This window comes from Indicator indicator, chromosome 8 (assembly GCF_027791375.1).
Source record: "Indicator indicator isolate 239-I01 chromosome 8, UM_Iind_1.1, whole genome shotgun sequence".
Taxonomy (NCBI): domain Eukaryota; kingdom Metazoa; phylum Chordata; class Aves; order Piciformes; family Indicatoridae; genus Indicator; species Indicator indicator.
The window spans coordinates 3,425,976-3,448,828 of record NC_072017.1 but is presented as its reverse complement, the minus strand read 5'-3'; the positions used below and the strand labels follow the sequence as shown (position 1 = coordinate 3,448,828).

Genomic DNA, 22,853 nt, shown 5'->3' with positions numbered 1-22,853 from the left:
ACACTGCTGTGGTCACTACAAGAAAGACAATGAGTTGCTGGAGCCTGTCCAGAGAAGGGCAATGAAGCTGGTGAAGGGTCTGAAGAACCTAGAGGGGTGGCTGAGGGAACTGGGGTTGTTTAGCCTGGAGAAGAGGAGGCTGAAGGGAAATCTCATTGCTCTCTACAACTTCCTGAAGGAGGTTGTAGTGAGCTGGGGGATCAGAATCTTCTCTCTAATATCAGGTGATAGGATGAGGGGAAATGGCTGAAATTGTACCAGGGGAGGTTTAAGTTGGAGATTGGAAAAATTTCTTTCCTCCAAGAGTGGTCAGGCATTGGAACAGGCTGCCCAGGAAGCTTTTGGAGTCTATATTCAAAAAAACAAGTAGATATGACACCCTGGGACTTGATTTAATGGTGTTCTGTTGGTGGCTGGGCTGGATGATCTTAGAGCTCTTTTCCAACCAAACCAATTCTCTGATTCTATATTTGTATAAGACACATAGAGGGAAGCTTAACCATTCTCATCACAGTATGGAAAAATAGTTCTAGAACTCCTTCTTCAATAAATAGTCCAGTAAAAGACAGAGTGGATTCCTCAAAAGTGCACACTGACTGGGTGCTATGCAGAAAGAATTTTATTAAAAGTCAACACACTTTGGCTTTGGAACTGTAAGTTTTTAAACAGACTTACCTCATCTTGGACACATTAAAGAGTAACTGACATAACAAACTACTTTTGTCAGGGGCATCTGATTGCAGATCATTCCAGTTTTGTCATTTGCAAGCCACTACAGGCTAGAAAAAGATGCCTAGTAAGAATTTAACTACAACTTTGTAACTACAAACACTCCAAACAAATCCACACTCTTTGAGGAAAGCAGACAGAGCAGGGTTATGCCACACTATGCCTGTGGCATTGCTTGTAGTTTGCTCATTGCATTGGATCATTCCTCCCCATGGATGACCACATCAGGGGTGAGAAACAGGAGTCAGCACCTGCTGAAGTGCCAAACTGAGACACACTGCTGTGTCCCAGCTCACTTGGGCTCTTGTGAATTCCCTTTGCTTTAGCACACTCCATGTTCTCTCAACTTACCTTCATGTGCTTGCTGGAACTTATGAAGAGTGACTGAAGGAGCTGGGGCTGCTTGGCTGGGGAAAGAGGAGGCTGAGGGGAGACCTCATTGCTGTCTACAACTACCTGAGAGGAGGTTGTGGAGAGGCTGCTGCTGGTCTCTTCTCACAAGTAATTAGTGACAGAACAAGAGGGAGTGGCTTCAAGCTACGACTGGGTAGTTTTAGACTGGACAGTAGGAAACATTTTTTCCCATCAAGAGTGGTCAGGGATTGGTATGTGCTGCACAGGGAGGTGGTGGAGTCACCAACTCTGGATGTGTTCAAAGGTGGTTTGGATGTGCTGCCTGGGGATATGGTTTAGGGGTGAACCTTGTAGAGTAGGGTTCTGGGTTGGACTTAGTGATCCTGAGGGGCTTTTCCAACCTGAATGTTTCCATGATTCTGTGTGAACTGTCTGTTATGGTTAGGATTTTCTAAAGGCACATTCCAAGAATGTGACCTGCTTGCAAAATTGCAGGGGTTGGTCTCTGTGGTAGCTGATAGAACTTGTAAATCAATCCTGAAAGAGCAGAAGCTGACAGAAGTCAGCTCTACCTGTTGAGTTTTGAGGTTGTAAATTTGCTACATCTAACTCTTACCTGATAAAAGCAAGCAATTTATGTACTGATTCTTACAAAAGATAGAAGTTCTGTCTCTGGATAACAGCATGCAGTCTTTTCTTTACTTCATAAACCAGCAGAATTAGGAAGAGGTCACATTTACAGCAGGCTAAAAAGTACACTGCAACTGCTGCAAGCTCTGGTTCCATTCTGCTGGTACAGGATAACTAACACAGTGTGACAGGATTCCACTCTTCATGCTTGGACAAGTTGAGCTGCAGTGAGCTGTGAAACTTTCACTGGAAAAAAGCAGATTTAACCACTGCCCTGGGAAGTGGCCTGGCACTAACCTTACAGCACTGATCATCAGGGAAATCAGCTGATTTTATCAGCACTGACCATCACTTGTTCTCAGTGGATGAGGAAGGAACCACTTCTAACAACAATAATATAACAGAGTACTGTTTCAACACACTATTTCACTGAGCTAATTAACACTGTCTACAACACCAATCCTCCCCACTAACCCAAAAGCAAATCTGAAAAACTAGCTGCCATTAAACAGGACCATCTACTTAGGTTGTGGCTTTTTGCTGGTAATGCCTTGAAAAATGATTCTGTGTTCATTTTTTCCTCCTTTTCTTGAAGCAACTGGGAAGAAGAAATAACAGCTACAATGGATACATTACCTCAGATGCTTTCCTCTTCATTTCCTTGCACAATGCATCACATTCCAGTGAAACTTGGCCTTCTTGGATCTTGCTGCACTGGATTTCCTGTTAAGTATAATTTGAATCTTTTATAATCATTTTCCTATATAAAATTCAGTTACTTATTCATTTCTGCATGAAAATAATTGTAAACCATTCTTGTTTAGTAAACCATTGGTAACACAGAAAATAAAGCTAATGATTAAATGTTGTTTGAACCTGTAATCCTGTATTAAATTGTCCTTCTCTTTTGCTTCTTTCTGATAAACTAAACACAGGAAGAAATCAAACAGTCCAGTTTCGTTTATCATCTCTTTTCTCACTTGTTTGCCTAAGAAAAAGTAAGAAAAGCCTCTGAACTCCGGCAGAAAGAGTCTCAGTAATTTTATACACACTCTCTTAACTGGCTGGAGATTGCAGGTCTGGTTATGAGGGGAAAGGGGGGAGAAAAAAAACAGAAAAAAAAAAGAAAACAAGAATTCTCCCTCCCACTTCCTGCCCTCCTCCTAATGCTGACAAGAAAAAAAAACTGTAGGCAGAGACTGCCCAATCTGAAGCACTTTTCCTATATGTGTCACCCCACTGTAAGACTTCTGGTTGCACAAAATATTTCCAGGAGAAGCTGAGAGCTCTGGGGAACTGCAGTCCACTTGGAAGGCTCAGAAGTCAACTGTGTCCAGAAAAATAATTTAAGCATCTTATAATGGAGCCAGATAATTATTTTTTTTATTAAGTCATGATTAGTTGCCAAGACTTCACATCAGTTTCTGTTCTTCTGATAGTAGAATCACAGAATGCACTGAGTTGGAAGGGACCTCTTCTAAAGGTCATCTAGTCCAGTTCCCCTGCAGTAAGCAGGGACATCCCCAACTAGATCAAGTTGCTCAGAGTCCCATGAAGCCTGACCCTGACTGTCTCCAGGGACAGGGCTCCATCATCTCCCTGGGCAACCTGTTCCTGAGTTCCACCACCCTCAGAGTGAAGAACTTCTTCCTTATGTCCAATACTCTACAGCTATGAAAAAGTAGTTACATGGCTTTGTCCTTTAACTCTGTTAGAAGCTAAGGATGCTGATGCCTGTACTTGCTTTCAGGTTTGCAGAGAATCTCTACCTGATTTCATTAGTTAGGGATTCACAGTAAGTTTGTGATTGTTCCAACTTATGTAATGTGCTCTTGTAGCCAGGAAGGCCATTGCCATTCTGGGGTGTATTAGAAGGGCAGTGGTTAGTAGTTTGAGAGGCTCTCCTTTCCCTGATGGTGAGGCAGCACCTGGAATATTGTGTCCAGTTCTGGGCCCCTCAGTTCAAAAAGGACTTCAGGGAACTGGTTGAAAGAATCCAGCACAGAGCCACAAAAATGATTAAGAGAATGGAACATCTTCCTTACAAGGAGAGATTGAGGGGGCTGAGGGCTCTGTATCTTGGAGAGGAGGAGAAAACTCAGGGGTGACCTCATACACGCTGATAAAGATGTGCAGGGTGAGTGCCCAGAGGCTGGAGCCAGGCTCTGCTGGGTGATGCCCAATGACAGCACAACGGGCAGTGGTGGAAGCTGAGGCATAGGAAGTTCCATGGAAACAGGAGGAAAAACGTTTTCCCTGTGAAGGTGACACAACACTGGAACATGCTGCCCAGAGGGCTTGTGGAATTTCCCTCTCTGGGGATATTCAAAACCTGCCTGGATGCATTCCAATGTGATCTGCTCCAGGTGATCCTGCTCTGGCAGGGGGTTTGGACTGGATGAGCTTTCAAGGTGCCTTCCAGCCCTCAACATTCTGTGATTATAAACTTTCCCAACACTGGCAGAAAAAAAGATATTTTTTTTCTCAAATCATCCAACTATTCTCCCAATGAAGCTACAAAAACTCAAGTGTGCCTGAAGATAAAGCTATTGTAACTCTGGCAGCTAAAAACCTTAGAACCAACAGGATTTTACACTCTCCAGTGAATCTTTCAATATTATAGCCCAGCCCCCTCCAGCTGATGTTAATTGTTATAGCTCTACTGGAATAACTGGACCTCTTCAAATCTGCACCAGAGACACCCTATGCACAGGACCCTAGAAACATGCAGAGAAAAGACATCATTCTCAAAAGTGTAGCTTAAAGGTTTACCTTTTTCAGCCTCTTACAGAGACATCGAAGTTTAACCTTCTGGCTGCAGTTCAGAGGACAGCTACCTGAATGGCAAATCTCTTTACACCGGTGACCGCAGGGCAGCTATCAACAACAACAACAACCCCACAATCAAAACACTCACATCAATAAAGTGTCTAAAATTATAAAGCATCTATGAACTGGTTTTATTTTTGGATGTAGCAGCTTAGCAGAAAACTTCTACAGCTTCTCAGGTTTTTCCCCACCTTCCAACCTAAACTGTTCTATGAATCTATGCTCATTACTGAAGTTCAGTCCTCCCAAAGCCAGGCAGCTCCTATGATCCCTCCAGGACTGGACAAAGTCTTCCAAACAGACCTCCATTCTACTCTTTCACTAAGGAGGCTGTTTCAGGAGCTCACTACAACATGCAAGAGCTTACCTGAATTGCCTACATTTATTCTAGGCAGTCTAAACTTCTTAGTTCTTATCCTCATATTGAAATATTTCTCTACTGTCCCCTCATCAAAGGCTGTTTATTCCCACAGTATTCCTTCCATTGCTTTTCAACCAGATTAAATCAGTGTTTCTTGAATGCAGTAGTCAGAACTGCATGGAATATTCCAAATGACATCTCAGCAGGAAGGGCTATGCACAATGCCTTAATTGCACCTTACTCTTAACAGAATATCTTCCCTAATACATCTTCAGCTCTCATTTGCATTTCTCTCCAGCTAACCATGCTGTGCCAGTACGAATTTCTGCTGTTTCCTGGGAGGTTACTATTAGCCTTGACAGGCATCATCTTACTGTTTTTTTTTTTCTGTATTTAATACATGTGTTCTGCAGATGCATTTCCTCAATTCTCATGTACTAACAACACTCACCAAATTTTCATCAGAGAATTCTGCTGGGTTTGGGTGCCGAGGTCATTACTTAAAACAATGCAAGGTCAGGCATCAAGCCAAACTTTGGGAAAACATCCTGATTTTATTATCTCTTGCTCCAACTCTCTATTTAGTTCTGTTGGTTTGGGTTGTTTTGGGGTATTTTTTTTTTTGAGGTGTGTGGTTTGGGTTTTTGTAAATTATAAAATACAAGCAGTTGTTCCCTTCAGCCCACCTTCATCCTTGGATTAACCCTCTTCTGTTTCTGAACTGGATAGTCATTAAGACATCATCTACTCCAACCTCTCCACCATGGGCAGGGACACCTCTCAACTAGACTCAGCTGCTCATCCAACTTGGCCTCAAACACCTCCAGGGAAGAGGCAGCCAAAAGCTCCCTGGGCAACCTATTCCAGAGTCTCACCTACTGAGGAGCTTCTTCCTAAGATCCAGTCTAACCCTACTCTCCCTCAGCTTCAAACCATTCCCCTTTGTCCTGTCTCTAGACACCCTTCTGTAAAGTCCTTCTGCAGCCTTCCTGTAGGATCCCTGCACAGAAATGTTGAAGACTGATCAACTGTGAAAACTGTCCCCAAACATCTGCAAACATGCTGGTAAGAATTTAATCACCCCTGATTAAATAAACAAAGTTACATTTCCTTCAACAGGATATTTTGTTATTGTTACCAACCAAGAGAAAGAGCTTTTTAATTAAAGCATCTCATCTAACAGCTGTGGCAATATCAAAGCCTTTGCTTCTCCCTCAAGCTGAAAGGACATGTGACCAGTGCTGCATAATACTAGGACTCATTTTTATAGTTTCATACTGTCACAGCCCAAACAAAACCATGAAATGTTTCAAGACTTTTAAGTTGCTGCTGTATTTTTTCAAGGCACCGAGACAATGGAGTTGATTTTCATCATCTCTACATCTACCACACAACCTGGAATACAAATATTGTAGTGCCCTGGTACCACTGTTTCCATTAACCAAAAAAAGAAAAACCTTCTCAAAGCTAAGACTTCAGTAAAGTATCTCTCCTGAACCTCACACTGCAACAGGTTGCCCAGGGAGGTGGTTGAGGCCACATTCCTGGACATATTCAAGGTGAGGCTTAACAGGGCTTTGGGCAACCTGATCTAGTTGAGGATGTCCCTGCTGACTGCTGAGGGGCTTGGACTGGATGACCTTTGGAGTTTCCTTCCAGCCCAGACCATTCTGTGATTCTAAAATACTGTATGCCACTGAGCTCAAGCTGCACTATGCTAAGCTTGGTGGAGTGACAGTGCACACTGACTTTTATCAAACAGCAACTTCACTGAGCTCTGCTAAGGAGCCATGGTCAGCTTCTGGCACCATAATCCCATAAAACACTATTTTGAAAGTTACTTGAGGCTCTCAGGGCTGCACACAAAACATTTCCAGTTTAATTCTGGGCAGACATACTTGATTTGTAAACATTAAGTGTTCTAAATTCATAGAATCATAGAATGGTTTGGGCTGGAAAGGAGCTTAAACATCACTTAGTTCCAAACCCCTGCCATGAGCAGGGACACTTCCCACTGGATCAGGTTCCTCATCTAGCCTGGCACTGAACACCTCCAGGGAGGAGGTGTCCACGACCTCCCTGGGCAACCTGTTCCAGTGTCTCACTGCCCTCACTGTAGAATTTCTTCCTAATGCCCAGTCTAAAGCTGCTCTCCTCAAGCTGCAGTCCATTCCCTCTCATTCTATTACTTGTTATAAGTCCCTTCCCAGCTTTCCTCTAGGCCCCTTCAGGTGCTGGAATGTAGCCCTAAGGTCTCCCTGGAGCCTTCTTTTCTCCAGGCTGAACAGCCTCCTAGAGGAGTTTCTCCACCCTCTCATCATCTTCATGACCCTCCTCTGGACCTGCTCCAACAGCAACATGCCCCTCTTATGCTGGGGGCACAAGAACTAGATGCAGTGGGGGCTCAGCAGCGCAGAGAGGCAGAACCACCTCTCTTGTCCTGCTGCTCTTCCTGCTTTTGATGCAGGCCAGCACATGGCTGCCTTCTGGAGTTGAGTTTTTCACCAGTTGATGCTCCCAAGTCCCTCTTCTCCAGACTGCTCTAGAGCAACTCCTCACCCAGCCTGGACTTGTGCTTAGGATTGCCCCAACCCAGGTGTAGGACCTTGCACTTGGCCTTGTTGAACTTCATGAGGTTGGCTTGGGCCCATCTCTCAGGCCTGTCCAAGCCCCTCTGGGTAGCACCCCTTCCCTCCAGCACATCAACCAGACCACACAGCTTGGTGTCATCCACAAACTTGCTGAGGGTAGTCTTATTCACCTCTTTTGGCCAAGTCAGTTTAAAGTTTTTGTCATGAGGCCCCTGCAGTGGCCTTGATCTGTATTTGCTGGGGAAGGGTGGTGGGGGGTAGTGGCAGGGTGATGTCTGCCAAGGCTATTCCTTCAAATTGTGTTTTATCAATGACTGCTTTGGAAGAGAACGATCAGTACAACCTGTCTTACGATACAGCTAGCTCATTTTCCCCCAATTGCAGACAAGTATTTGATACTGATAAACTAGACAAAACATCCTTAGCACTCTTCAGTATTCAGAGAAAAAGGAGCAAATTGTTTAGATAATAAAAAGGTAAAAGGACCCCATACAGTACACATGAAGTTATGACAACAGGACCTGAGAAAAGCAGGGTGAACTCTAACACCAAGATATGAACTACCTGAAGCAGGACTGTGCTTGAAGAACAGGACATGAAAGCTCCATGAAAGTCAGTAAGAGCTAAATCTAGAATCATGGGAAGAGAAGACTATGCTTTTTGACACCATCAATTAGACTAAGACTGTCTGGATAGCAGAAGCTGCTCAAAACCTTATTTTTTAAGGTATTAATAGGCATAAGAACTTTAGAGTCAAATAAAAGCTGCATAAAAATGAAGTGGACTCTGCTGTCATTGACATCTCACTGAGTTAAGTGAAAAAAGACATAACCCCTAGAACAGAGCAATCCTGAACTGCAAGCTAGAATTCAAGACCTCTACTTAGATGGATTTTAAATCCCAGACTGAGTTTTGGGAATATGTCCAGAACAATAGTTACATTAATCACAGATGAGAAATGGGGGGGAAAATAATAACAAACAACAGAAATCTTTGAAGAGAAGCTGAAATACAGGAACACATACTTCACGTTAAGAGATTATAAGCACTCTAAAAAGAAAAGAGGAGGAAGCCTTGGAGCAAATAAACCCAAAGTAACAGAGAGGGAAATGAAAGGACAAAATGAAGAGGTAAATTGACAATGAAATAATATCCAAAAGTGTTCCCCTGCCAGGAAGAGAGCTCTCAGACATCCAGATGAGAAAATTGTGACAGGCACATTCATTTACAGAAAACAAAAAACCAAAGGACATCAGAAAGGCATCTACAAGGGCAAAACAGAAGCCAGAAGAAGCACAGAGCATAGCCTTCCTCTTAGGATTAGCCTCATCTTGTCTGAAAACCAAGCAGCAATCCTGGCAATTTTTGCATCTACTCAAAGCAAGTTTTCTAATAAAGGCAAGGATGCAAAGTTGAAGTTTCTGACACTGGAAAACAATGAAACAAAAGGCTTATAACTTATGGTTATTAGTTTGAGGCAGAATTCAGAACTATAAGAGATGAGGAATCTCAGACTAGAGGACATCAGAGGTAAACTACCATAAGGAACTGAGTAGAATCAGAGAAGGAGAATCAGCTGAATCAGATTATGAGTGTGATACACAAGAGAAAGGGATTCAAGTACAAAGGAAAAAGCCATCCAGAACAACAAAATAGCATGTAATTATGGGATACATCAGTACAAGCATTTTTATTGCAGGGAAGGGGAATTTCTCAGAAATTCTAGAGAGCTGAGCAGTGGAAACATTACTGTGTCCAGTTCTGGTGTCCCCAGCTTAAGAAGGGCACAGAGCTGTTGGAGTGAGTCCAGGAGGCCACAAAGATGATCCAAGGGTGGAGCACCTCTGCTATGAGGACAGACTAAGGGAGCTGGGGTTGTTCAGCCTGGAGAAGAGAAAACTCTTGGGAGACCTTAGAGCTGCCTTCCAATACCTGAAGGGAACCTTCTCATCAATCAACACCCCAAGTCTCTTTCTCCAGAGCTGCTCTCAACCCACTCTGCATCCAGCCTGGATTTGTGCCTGGGACTGGCCCAAACCAGATGCAGAACCTTGCACTTTAACTTGTTGAACCTCATGCATAACAACTGCCTTGTGAGTACAATTCACTAACCACCTTCACATCAGGCATTCAGACTAAACTTCTCTAGTTTGCTTGGCCCATGAAACTGTATCAAAACCCTTACAAAAGTAACCTCCACAAAATTCCACACATCCATCAGATCAAGCATTTGGCTCACCTCTTTTGGACATTGATTTCTGCAGGAAACAAGAAGCTCTTTTTCTTTTAAGTCAGCACCTGTAAGCTTCCTGCAACAAATTCCAAATTAAAGGGAAAAAAAAAAAAAAAGTCAGTAACATCAGAAAATCAGGGGTGTATTTTAAATAGATCTCACTGGAAAGAAAAGTGGGCTGGCTCATTTGTTCCCACCCTGTGGGACTAACAGAAACTGCACTGTTTTACAGACAAAAATCATCTAAATTTAGGGCATTTGAAGCGCTTTGAAGAATATGCATGCATAGGATGAATGTCTTCAAAGAACTATGCAGAGGATAATGCTTAAATCCACCAGTCCCATCTCATATTTAATAAAGCTCAGTTAACCCTCTATGCACAAACACACAAATGATTACTAAAAAGTTTTCCAACTAAAACAGCTAGATTTTGAAGTTAGTTACTTGTAAAGATTTTTTACATTAATTACACTAATTCTTGTTATAAAATCCTTCTTTACATTCTGTAAAAACATAAGGAAAAACTTCCTCACTGTGAGGGTGACAGAGCCCTGGAGCAGGCTGCCCAGAGAGGTGGTGGAATTTCCTTCTCTGGAGACATTCAAAACCTGCCTGGATGTGTTCCTGTGTGGCCTGCTCTAGGTGATCCTGTTCTGGCAGAGAGGTTGGACTGGATGATATTTTGAGGTCCCTTCCAACCCCAAACACTCTGTGATTAATCAAACATTATGTTAATTACAATCTATTTACATCATTCAAAATAAAATCACAGAACGGTTTGGGTTGGAAGGGACCTCCAAAGCTCATCCAGTCCAACCCCCTCTGCAGTCAGCAGGGGCATCCTCAACTAGATCAGGCTGCCCAGAGCCCTGTCCAGCCTCACCTTGAATATCTTCAAGAATGGGGCCTCAGCTATGTCCCTGGGCAACCTGTTCCAGTGTTCCTCCACCCTCATGGCAAAGAACTTGTTCCTAATGTCCAACCTAAATCTGCTCTTTTCTAATTTCAAACCATTGCCCATCATCCTGTCACTACAGGCCTTTGAAAACAGTCCCTTTCCAGTATTATCAGAACATAATAATATTCAGTTGTGCTCCTGAGACCCCATCAGCAGTAATACCAAAGAAACCACTGGCTAATTTTAAATAGAAACCCCTCCCATTATATTTCAAATGATACCCTTCAATGGAAATGTGCTAACTTGCCCTAAGAGCAGCTCCCATCCCCAGACATTTCAAATGCTTTCCAGTCAGCAGCACTGATAAGGAAAGTTGGGTTGAGTTCTGACACTTACAAGCATTCAATATAGAGTACTGAGAGTTTGCAGTGACACTTAATTTTGAGCATCTGGAGGCAGGATGGGCAGTCTCCAGGATGACAGGGCAAAACACATCGGTGAGGACAGCCAGGGGGCCGAGGCTTAGTACACTCCTCTTCACACTGTGAACATTCTGGACCTGCCTAACAACATAAAAACAAAGTACTGAAGAAAGTGCAAATCAGTTGTTAGATGCCATTAATAAACTTTTACACAGCAGAAAGAGCTGGGGTGTTTTTGCTAGGGGGCTCCAGCCACTCAATAAGATATCCCCCGAGCAAAAAGAATTATGAAAAAATATCCTTTTTAAAAGAAAAGGAGAAATTCCAGTGCTTGCCTGTCAAAGAGAAAGAGTTTTACTTCCTGGGCAGAAAAAAGATCTCCTAATCTTAGTACTTTGGAAAATTTCCATTGAGCCTGGTAGTTCTCTATGGAAACCTGTCAGGAAAAGAAGTCATTTCATCCTCAGACCTACCTTTTCCCACACACCATGTTGTTGTAACACTTCAGTCATGACATGTTGCTCTCTAACCTCCCTCTGTGGGGAGGTTTCTTTGCTTAAGATGCAACCTAAGTCATTCTATTTCCATACATGCACAACAGTTTGTATAACCTTCCAAAAAATACTAGCTCAGCTATATGCTGGGAGCTGCTGTGGTGTTGCCTCCACACCCTACATTCCACACCCTACAGAACTGTGGTGTCATTCTTGTTTCCATTCTTCATCAACATCAGCACAGTAAATTCAGCTCCATTTCGACTCATATGCTTACCTGAACTCAGCCAGCACCTCAGATTACATTCAAGAGATTCACATCACTTAGCAGCTGAGCCTACACAGGTATTTAAGCTCCTCACCCCCCCACACACATCCCATTGCAATGCTCAGTTTCACAGAAGTCAGCCAAAGTGAAGCCAATTTAGCCAAGAATGAAGTTACACAATGCTTCCCCAAAAGGACTAATGCCATGCCAATGTTTCACATTGCAAGAATTTCACAAAGTAAGAATTTAAGAGTTTTCTCCTGTTTTATTCCAGTCTCCTTTTCTTCTGCTTCTACAGCTGAACAATTTTTGCTGAAGTTTAAAAAGGAACCTTTGTTCAGTAATCATTTACAAAACCTAACACCCTCCCCACCCCCCAAAAACTAACACCTGAGGAAAACAATAGCAACTGAAAGCATGTAGAAAACTGTGATCAAATATTTAGCACTAGGTAAAAGCAAGCAGCTGGCCTTCCTGCAACATTTTGTAACACCATGTGCAGAACAAACCTAAATTCCAGACAGAATAAAAATCACTACTCAGACATATAAGCAATAAAGTTAATCAGCCCTCTTCTTGACTACATCTGCAGTTCAGTCTATCAAAACAAGAGAACAAAAGCTCTAAAGGTCAAAATCAAGCTGAGTTTATAAAAATTCAAAGAAAATTGAGAAGTGAGGTTTGCCCACACTGCACATCTACACAGACTCCTGTTGTCTCAGGCAAAATGGAGCTGGGAATAAACCTGACCCCTTCAGGCTGAAGTTAATTTAATTGAAGCAGTAGGCAGCCTCTTCTAGTCCTTAATGGAGATGTTTAATGTCACTCTCAGGATTCACTGATGTCACTCTACTGCTGCAGGTTAACATTCCACAAGGTGCACTAACAGCTCATAGACCTCAGACAAAAATTCCACCATCATTAGGAGAACAAGACAGTAACTGCAATACATAAACAGTTATCAGATGACACCACCACTTCTAAGACTGGAATCCACAGGGTTATCATCCTATTTCAGTTAAAACAGAACATTATGGCTTGTCCCCAACCCAGTGCTTTCTCAGTTTGCTAAGTACCAAGAGAGTTCATGTTGCAACTTTCTCTGAAGTAATGCTCTAAAAACTTTAGAAGTTGTTTTCCTCCAAATCATGACTCTCTCTCTCTTCTGACTGCTCAAAACTAGAACTATTTCCAGCTTTGTACTTACTTTTCTTTCTTTCTCTGTTTTTATTATCTTCTTGGCACAAGGCTTGGATAAGTGCACTCTGCACTGGATAAAAAACTGGCTGGCTGCCTGGGCCCAGTGGTGGTGAATGGAGTTAAACCTGGCTGGTGCCCAGTCACTAGTGGTGTCCCCCAGGGTTCAGTACTGGAGCCTGTCCTCTTTAATATCTTTATCAATGATCTGGATGAGGGCATTAAGTGCAGTGCATCCTCAGTAAGTTTGCAGATGACACTAAGCTGGGTGTCTGTGTTGATCTGCTAGAGGGTAGGGAAGCTTTTCAATGGGATCTGGACAGGTTAGATCCATGGCCCAAGGCTCATTGTATGAAACTCAACAAGACCAAGTGCCAGGTCCTGCACCTGGGTCACAACCACCCCATGGCAAGCTGCAGACTTGGGGATGTGTGGTTGGAAAGCTGCAACTTGGAGAAGGACCTGGGGTTATCAGTTGATAGTTGACTGAACATGAGTCAGCAGTGCCCAGGTGGCCAAGAAAGCCAAAGGCATCCTGGCTGGGGTTAGAAAGACAGTGGCCAGCAGGTGACCATCCCCCTGTGCTCAGCACTGGTGAGGCCACACCAAGTATTGTGTTCAGTTCTGGGCCACTCACTCCAGGAAGGACATGGAGTGTCCAGAGAAGGGCAATGAGGCTGGAGAAGGTCCTGGAGCACCTGGGCTACAAGAAAGGGCTGAGGGAGCTGGGGGTGTTCAACCTGGAGAAGAGAAGGCTGAAGGGAGACCTCATTGCTCCCTACAGCTACCTGAAGGGAGGTAGGAGTGAGGAGGTGACCAGTGTTTCATCTATTCTGCAACACTTCCAGTGCTCTCTCCCAAAGATTTGACAGCCTCCTTAACCCACTTACAGCTCTGCTCAGAAAATAGTTTCCCCAGTAGGTTGTGAGTGCCTTTGTGTGTAGGGATTAGGAGAGGCTGACTTGATCTTGACACTGACAGAAAGTGACTTTAGAAGCAACTTATCAAGAGTATTCAATAAAGTTTTGAGGAAAACAAAGTTAACACAAACCAAAAAAAAACCTGAGCATTTGCAAAACATAGAATATTGGCTCAGGTTTATAGTCTAAAGAAGTATAGATTAACTACCTGCTTCACCATCAAGGGGAACACTGGAATCTAGACTAGATCATAGGATCACAGCACCTTAGGGGTTGGAAGGGACCCTCAAAGATCATCAAGTCCAATCCTCCCTGCCAGAGCAGGACCAGAGAATCCAGCACAGGTCACACAGGAACACATCCAGATGGGGCTTGAAAGTCTCCAGAGAAGGAGACTCCACAACCTCTCTGGGCAGCCTGTTCCAGTGCTCTGGGACCCTTACAGTGAAGAAGTTCCTCCTCATGTTGAGGTGGAACCTCCTGTGCTGGAGTTTCTATCCATTACCCCTTGTCCTATCCCAGGGTCAAATGAGCAGAGGCTGACCCCTCTCCTCTTGACACCCAACCCATTTATAGACATTTATTAAATCCCCTCTCAGTCTTCTCTTCTCCAGACTAACCAGGCCCAGGGCTCTCAGCCTCTCCTCACAGGGCAGTGCTTCAGTCCCTTCAGCATCCTGGTAGATTCTCTCCAGCAGATTCCTGTCCCTCTTGAACTGGGGAGCCCAAAACTGGATGCAATAATCCAGGTGAGGTCTGACCAGGGCAGAGTAGAGGGGGAGGAGAACCTCGCTCGATCTGCTGGACACACTCCTGTGCCTTCCAGCTGCAAATTCTTTATTTTCTAGTTAAGACTAAAGATTGTATAAAAGCAAAGGCAAAAATAAAAGGAAAAAAAGGATCTCAACCTACCTTCTTTCCATCTGCAGCAGTGTTCAGTTGAGTGACATGATGACATTCTCTCATGCAGGTGTGATTCTGACAGTCCAGAAGCCGCCCACAGAATCTTTTACACGAGTAGGGGTTGGCAGAGTGGCATGGCAATGGACTGACCTAGAGGTTTCAAAGGAAGAAACAAATAAATACACACCCACACACAGAGTGTACAAACACACACACTGCACCTCTGCTATGTATATATACACACAACACACTTAGATTAGGTCAAGAGGAAGCCATGAAGAGGATCAGAGGGCTGGAATGTGTCTCCTGTGAAGACAGGCTGAGAGAGCTGGGATTGTGTAGCCTGGAGAAGAGAAAACTCCAGAGAGACCTCATAGCAGCCTTCCAATATTTGAAGGGGGCCTCCAAGTTAGCAGGAGAGAGCCTTGTTACAAAGGCATGTAGTGGTAGGATGAGCAGTAATGGCTTCAAACTGGCAGGAGCTAGATTTAGATTAGACATTAGGGAAAAATTCTTCACTGTGATGGTGGTAAGGCACTGGAACATATTCCCACAGAAGTTTGGAGGCTGCAAACCTCTAAGTGTTCAAAGCCAGGACTTGGAGCAACCTGGTCTAGCAGGAAGTGTGCCTTCCCATGGCAGAAGGGGGGTTAGAAAGGCCATGAGGATGATTCAAAGGGCTGGAGCTCCTCTCCTATGAGGAGAGGCTGAGAGAGTTGGAATTGTTCAGTTTGGAGAAGAGAAGGCTCTGAGGAGACCTTATTGTGGCCTTCCAATATCGGAAGGGGACCTACAGGAAAGCTGGGGAGGGACTTTCGAGGGTGTCAGGTAGGGATAGGACTAGGGGGAAGGGATCCAGGCTAGAGGAAGGGAGATTTAGACTAGACATCAGGAAGAAGTTCTTCACCATGAGGGTGGTGAGACACTGGAACAGGTGGAAGCCCCATCCCTGGAGGTTTTTAAGGCCAGGCTGGATGTGGCTCTGAGCAGCTTGATCTAGTGTGAGGTGTCCCTGCCCATGGCAGGGGGGTTGGAACTAGATGATACTTGGGGTCCCTTCCAACCCTGACAATTCTGTGATCTTTAATGTCCCTTCCAACTCAAATTTGGTCTACGACATACACACACAGAGGCACAGCATAACTGCAGGAAAAAAAGCTTCTTGAGTGTCTTTGTTAAAAGAAGAAAACCAGTGCAATGTCTGTTTGATTTTAATTTCTTTTTTTTTAAGTAGCCTTTAGGTTCCCAGCACGACCACACATATTTGGTTTACACTGATCATACCAGACAAACAAAAACCTGCTCTACCAAACAAGCTGCCCAACTTCTGCAACATATTTTCCTTTTTTTTTTTTTTTTTGGATCAGACTACTACATTCTCAAATCTTTCAGTGGGATTTACTCCCTCTTTCTGAATTACACTCATGCCTTCCATAAAAGGTTCCCAAACTGCTTTACAGTTCTTGCTGAAAACAGTTAATTTGCTTCCACAGAATTAATTGCTTTGTGGTCATCATAAACCCAAACCATTTTTCAATTCTACAAAGAGAAAATAACCTGCAAGAAGAAATGGCTCAAGGACATGAGTAGGATTTTAATGGCTTACAATGTATTTGTCCTAACTTTCCTAAAGTTGAATAGTACAAGTCTCTCTGTATCACAAGTATTAGAGAGGAAACTTGCTGTTCCCATTTTCTAACCATTGCATAATATTCACATAAAGGGAAAAAAAAATGTTCCTGTGATGCTGTCAAAAAAAAATTTGATGTTTTTTTTCTTAATATCATGATCATTTTGCAGAGAAAAAGCAGGAACTAGTTGTGATGTTATTACACAACAAGCTGATGTGACATAACTCACTTGGACTAGACAAAGGGTGTGATCTTGGGTTAAGGCTGAAATTGACTGAAAGTCTTCACCCTTCCTTTTCATGGAATCCTAGAATAATCCAGGCTGGAAGGGACCTCCAAAGGTCACCCAGTCCAACCTCCCTGCAGTCAGCAAGGACATCCCCAACTAGATCAAGCTGTTCAGGGCCTCATCAAGCCTCATCTTGAATATCTCCAGGGATGGGGCCTCAACCACCTCCCTGGGCAACCTGTTCCAGTGTTCCACCACCCTCATAGTGAAGAACTTCTTCCTGAAATCCAATCTAAATCTGCCCTTCTCTAGTTTGAAGCCATTGCTCCTTGTCCTCTCACCATAAGCCCTTGCAAACAGTCTCTCTCCATCCTTCTTGTAGCCCCCTTCAGGTCCTGGCAGGCTGCTCTTAGTTCTCCCTGGAGCCTTCTCTTCTCCAGGCTGAACACCCCCAGCTCCCTCAGCCTGTCCTCATAGCAGAGCTGCTCCAACCCCCTGAGCATTTTCGTGGCCCTCCTCTGGACCCTCTCCATCAGGTCCATGTCCTTCCTATACTGAGGGCTCCAGACCCATACACAGTACTCCAGGTGAGGTCTCACCAGAGCAAAGTGGCAAAATCACCTCCCTGGATCTGCTGAGAGGTGATTCTGCCACTTTACTCTCTTCCTTTTCTCTCTTCCACTTCTACTATTCTAATTGCATGCCTCTACTACTTACTTTGAACAACAGAAAGATAATGCAACTAATAGAAAAAATTAATTAATACAAGAAAGCTCCTTGTCTTTTGCTAGGTTTGTAAGTTGATTGGCCATATAACCAGGTGAGCACTGGAACTGAAAATGAGAGAACAGAGGACAGAGCAAGGGGCGTTCTCCCTAAAGCAAAAATATACAAACTCACTTGAACCTATTTGCCTACAGAGACATTTTCCAGGCTTCTCAAAAAGAAGTCTGTATTCCACATCAAGTCACTGCAGAATACAGTTGATTCATAAGGCTTCTGAACTCCTCATCATGACCCCCAGAGTCTGTGTGAACAGGAAGAATCTGCATGGCAGGCTGAATGAACACACAAATGAAAACCTTGAGGGTATCATATCCGCCTACTCTTCCATCCTGACCTCAGAGCTCAAGCTCAAGCTCACTGTGCTTCAGAAGATGCATGGATATGGTGCTAAGGGACAAGGCTTAGCACCAGGCTTAGTAGAGTTAGCTAATGGCTGGGCTCAATGATCTTAAAGATCCCTCCCAACCAAAACAACTCTGTGATTCTATGCTGGCTAAAGCACTAACACAACCATAGCAAGTAGTCTGAATGCCTGGTTCATATTCCCCCCCTGCAAACATCCTGCAGCTTGGTCTCTGATGGCTTTTATTTCTGTTGACCAAAAGAGCAAGAGGCCTAATAAAGAGAAAGTCTGAAGCAGAGAATAGTTCTCCATCCAGTGAGCACACACACACACACACACTAACTGCCAACACTTTCATTGCTCCTAATATGCTGTTCCTTCTCATCCTCTTCTTCCTGCCTCAGAGTCACAACCTCGATTCAGTAGCAACATAAGCAGTCAAAGGATGCTGGAAGCTAAAAGAAAGAATGAAAAGATGTACTCATCAGTAAAATCTGCCACTGCCCACTTCTCTGCCTTTCCTTGCTCCCCCACTGCCACTCATTTTTTTTATGACTAATGGTCCTGCTGCAGCTCAGCCAGTTACAGCAGACAGGGGTAGTAAAAGCAGATTAGGTCTACAGCTACACAATTCAACATGCTGATGAGACTTCTTTTAGTGGGAGTTAGTCTTCCATCAGATGAGGACACATTAGTTCCAGTTAAAGAGAACCAGCAGAAGCACATAGGCAGAAGTGGGACATCCCTTCTGGTAGCATCCCTCAAGTAGACTAGAGGAGATGCAATGTTGAATGAAGCCAGGGGCAGGGAAGCATACAAGCAAGCAGACAGCAGTAGCAGCTTTCCAGACAGCCAACTGCAGAGAACATCCCAGCCCTCTGGCTGCATCCAGCATAGCCTCAGCTTGCCTCACTCCTCACTTTCCTAAGTTTTGAGTGCAATAAAAGAGAGTCTTCTGGAATTAACTGACATTTTAGCCAAAACCAAGAGAATTTCAATTAATTTAAACCTACAGTCTGTTTCCAAATTTTGTTTCCATTACTTGACAAGTCAACCTGGTGTGGACACGAGTAGCAAATCCAAAGGACAAAGCAGAGAGAAGTTTTATTTTCTCTGGCTGAAATGCATTTCTGAAATGGCTAAAGGGAGGTCACTACTCTTGCTACAAAGATGAACATAAAAGAAGCCACAAACTCCAGGGAGACTGATGAGCTAAAGAATAAAGAACACAGATGAGAATCAGAAGTAATTTAGGAAAGCTGACTGGGAAAAAGAAAGGAAACAAGGAGGCATCGTTTTCGGACCACAGGATAAGGAAAGGAAAGCAAGGGGAAAAAAAAAGGGCAGGAAGCTTTCCAGCACATCTCCCAAATGCATAAAAGCAGCTAACAGATACATCAATTGGAATATCAAAATGATAATCCAGTACAATAGGACAGGGAAAATTTGGAAGTATTTGTAAGTTGTTTAGCCACAGAGACGAATCTCATAAAGATGGGCATAAGATTTTACCTAGAAGCAAAGTAATGATCTTCCATTAAAAAAAAAAAAAACCCTAAAAACACCACCAACCAACCAACCAACACTTAGAGTAATAAAACATAGCATTAAATTCCTAACAAGACAACCCAAAACCCGAACAACAAAAGCAAACAAAAATCAAACACAACACCCACACAAAAGAGGAGAGAGAGCAAGAGAAAGAGAGTTCTATCTGCCTGGAAACATCAAGACTGATCTTACAGGATCCTCAAAATACTCATCACACAAAACCAACACCAGAACGTTTCCCTTCCCCTAGAACATTTAATGACATAAAGCAACTACAAGAGAATTCAATGCAGCAGAGAAATTAATACCATACTGAGTCAAGGGTTCCTTGTGTGGGGCTTTAATTAATGTTGTCCTATGAAAATCAAGTTTTGAATATACACCTTAACTCTCATGATTTTATTTCAAAAGAGCACATGCATAGCTAGAGCTGTCCAATGCCCATGTTCACAGCAGTGCAAAGAAAAAGGCAAGCATCACATTTTCATTTGGGGATGGCAGCAGCAGCTGTTGATGATTGCATGCTTCAGGTTGTAGGACAGAGAAATAAATCTGAGAGCTACTTTTAAGCACCTACAAATTGAAGAACTGAAGGATCCCTGGTTTTCTTTTCTTTTTCTTCTTTCCCAAGTATATGAAAAAAAAAATCCCTAAACTTACACAGTAAAATTATTTAAAAGAAGGCTGCGCATTGTATGTAAAGAAATCTTAATTACCTTAAACATCATGCAGAAGCCTATTTCCACTGAGCAGACTTTCTACAATTCTATCATCTTTTTCAGATGACAGCAATTTTAAGTCTGCTGTTTCAAGTGATAAACTTCTTGTTCTAAATACCCAAAGACATGCAAGAGCTCAAACTTAATCAAACCCTTCAAAACACTTTTTTAAACTAAATACTGAAATAAAATAAAAATACTGAAATAAAATAAAAATACTGAAATAAAATAAAAATAAAAAATAAAAAATTAAATTTTTAAAAGCTCCAAAAGCCACAAAAAAAACCCCAAATCCACAAAAAACCCACAACCCAAACTCACAAAAAAAAAAACCCCAACAGAACAACCAGCTCCAACACCTACACAAACAAAAAATGACTGTCCAAGTAAAAATGTGAAGACAGAGGATTTGCTTATCATGCAACCCCTGAAGTGTCTGCTTTTGTTCTATCTTCCACTCATCATCAGACAAAAATTCAAGAAGACTTTGTAACTTCTTTCATTCCTAGCTGATTTCTTTTCTACCTGGTCCATTATAGGAGGTCTAACAACAGTCCAGCATAAGTGGTACCACAGTCCAACCATGAGTTCCTCTTCACAGCAAAACTTTGTCTGGGAAAACTGCTGCTTTAATCACTTGTGAAAAGTTCACTGAAATTTCCTAGAGAAAAATTCCCTCAGCAGCTAGAAACTACTATGAGAGGGAAGTGTTCATAAACACACAGAAGTATTTTCTCTTGTTAAAAACAGTAATTTAGTTGGAGGTAAAATTACACTTTAAGAGTCAATGGGGCTGCAAAAACACTAAACAGACATTAGATGGTTTAGGTTTCTTTCTTTTCAGAGTCCTCAGAACAGCATAAAAATGTACACTGCACATAAACACTGTAAACACCCCTCACACACACACTCTTACACACAACAAATCATTCTTATCCTTGGCTGCTCTCAAAATCTCAAAGATTAGGACGACCCTTTCTTCCACTCCAGAAAGCGCTCAACCCAGCAGGAAGGAAGCACTGCACTCTACTGGCTGAGAGAAAGCAGGTTTCATTCACAAGATTCACAGATTGCATTGGGTTGGAAGGGACCCTCAAAGGTCATCTTGTCCAACCCCCCCTGCAGTCAGTAGGGAAACCTTCAACTAGATCAGGCTGCCCAGGGCCACATCAAATCCGATCTTGAATGTCTCCAGGAATGGGGCATCAACCACATCCCTGGGCAGCCTGTTCCAGTATTTCACCACTCTCACTGTAAAGAACTTCTTCCTGATGTCCAGCCTAAATCTACCCTGCTCCAGTTTCAAACCACTGCCACTCATCCTATCACTAGGATGACTGATGAGAAAAATCCCTTTGGGTACTGGAAGGCAGCTCTAAGGTCCCCCCAGAGTCTTCTCTTCTCCAGGCTGAACACTCCCAGCTGCCTCAGCCTGTCCTCACAGCAGAGGTGCTCCAGCCCTTGGATCATCTTTGTGGCCTCCTCTGGACTCACTCCAACAGCTGTGTCCTTCTTATGCTGGGGACACCAGAACTGGAGGCAGCATTCAAGGTGGGGTCTCAGCAGAGCAAAAGGGCAGAATCCTCTCTCTTGCCCTGCTGGCCACACTGCTCTGAATCCAGCCTAAAATAAAGTAGTTTAAACACAGTAATTTGAACCATTTCCTCTATTAGTAAGAGCCACACTGTCTGCTGTTACAGGAAGGTAGAGGGGTTGGAACTAGATCATCTTTAAGCTCCCTTCCAACCTAAACCATTTTATGATTCTATAAACGTCACAACCATGTCCATCTAAACACTACCAAAACCAGTAAACCTTGCCTGCTAAAGTAAGTTATATATTGGGTCCAAACTAATAAAAGTTAAGGCAAGACTGGATGTCCTACCACAAAACACTGCCATTAAGTCAATAAAACACTGGCTGATACACCTGCAAGTTTTAGTGTGGAAAACAAAACCCAAGCTGAGCTGCTTGAACAACAAACAGAATAGTCACAGTTGGACTTCTCATTCATGTTCCCAGCACATTTTTCTTTAGCGACCAACGGGCTGCAAAGCAGCTCTGTGCATTCACAGCTTGCTTGGATTAATAAATGTGCTGCACAGACAGATTGTGGATCTATAAACTTAGTTAACAACATCTGCAGATGTTGCCATCACATAATCAAGCCACCATTATAAAACATACAGGAAGATAATTAGAGATGCTCAAGGGGGAAAAATGGGGATTGGCTTGAAATATTTTTAGGTGTTTACTGTTTTCTAGCATTTTTTACAAGGTTAAAATGAAACTAGGTTGGTTACAGTATTGTTAGCTGTACTTGGATAGTGAATTCATGTCAGACTTACCAGCAGACAAAGCTATAAGAGCAAGGTTTTTTTAAAGATTACTTTAGCAGTAACCTTTCACGATCAAGAAAAATGAGTTAACCTTACATTTCCTGACTTTTAGAAACAATTGTGAATAATGGTGAGTTATTTAGCTTCAAGCATCAATTACATTTTCTTCTCATGTAAGCTGAAATAGACAATGACTTCCTCCAAACCTGGAAAAGGTTGCACACCAAAAAGATGAGCTAATAAGTAACACTAAAGAAGTTTCCACCATATTGTTACAGAATCACAGTGTTAGAGGTGGGAAGGGACCTCAAAAGATTATCTAGTTCAACCTGCCTGCCAAAGCAGGATCACCCAGGGCAGGTCACACAGAATGCATCCAGGTGAGTTTTGAGTAGCTCCAGTGAAGAAGACTCCACAACCTCTTT

The 22,853-nt window shown here is 43.0% G+C and overlaps 1 protein-coding gene across 2 annotated transcripts in view; it reads right to left on the bottom strand.

Moving 5' to 3' along the window:
* NFXL1 (nuclear transcription factor, X-box binding like 1) overlaps nt 1-22,853 on the bottom strand; it is a 50,861-nt gene that overhangs the window by 6,780 nt on the left and 21,228 nt on the right. For both annotated transcript variants that reach the window (XM_054383042.1, XM_054383043.1), the window contains exons 16-20: nt 14,840-14,980; nt 11,023-11,189; nt 9,734-9,803; nt 4,486-4,590; nt 2,350-2,436 (exon numbers count right to left, since the gene is read on the bottom strand). In XM_054383042.1, the coding sequence (XP_054239017.1) occupies nt 2,350-2,436; nt 4,486-4,590; nt 9,734-9,803; nt 11,023-11,189; nt 14,840-14,980 (570 nt within the window). The remainder of the gene's footprint in view (nt 1-2,349; nt 2,437-4,485; nt 4,591-9,733; nt 9,804-11,022; nt 11,190-14,839; nt 14,981-22,853) is intronic.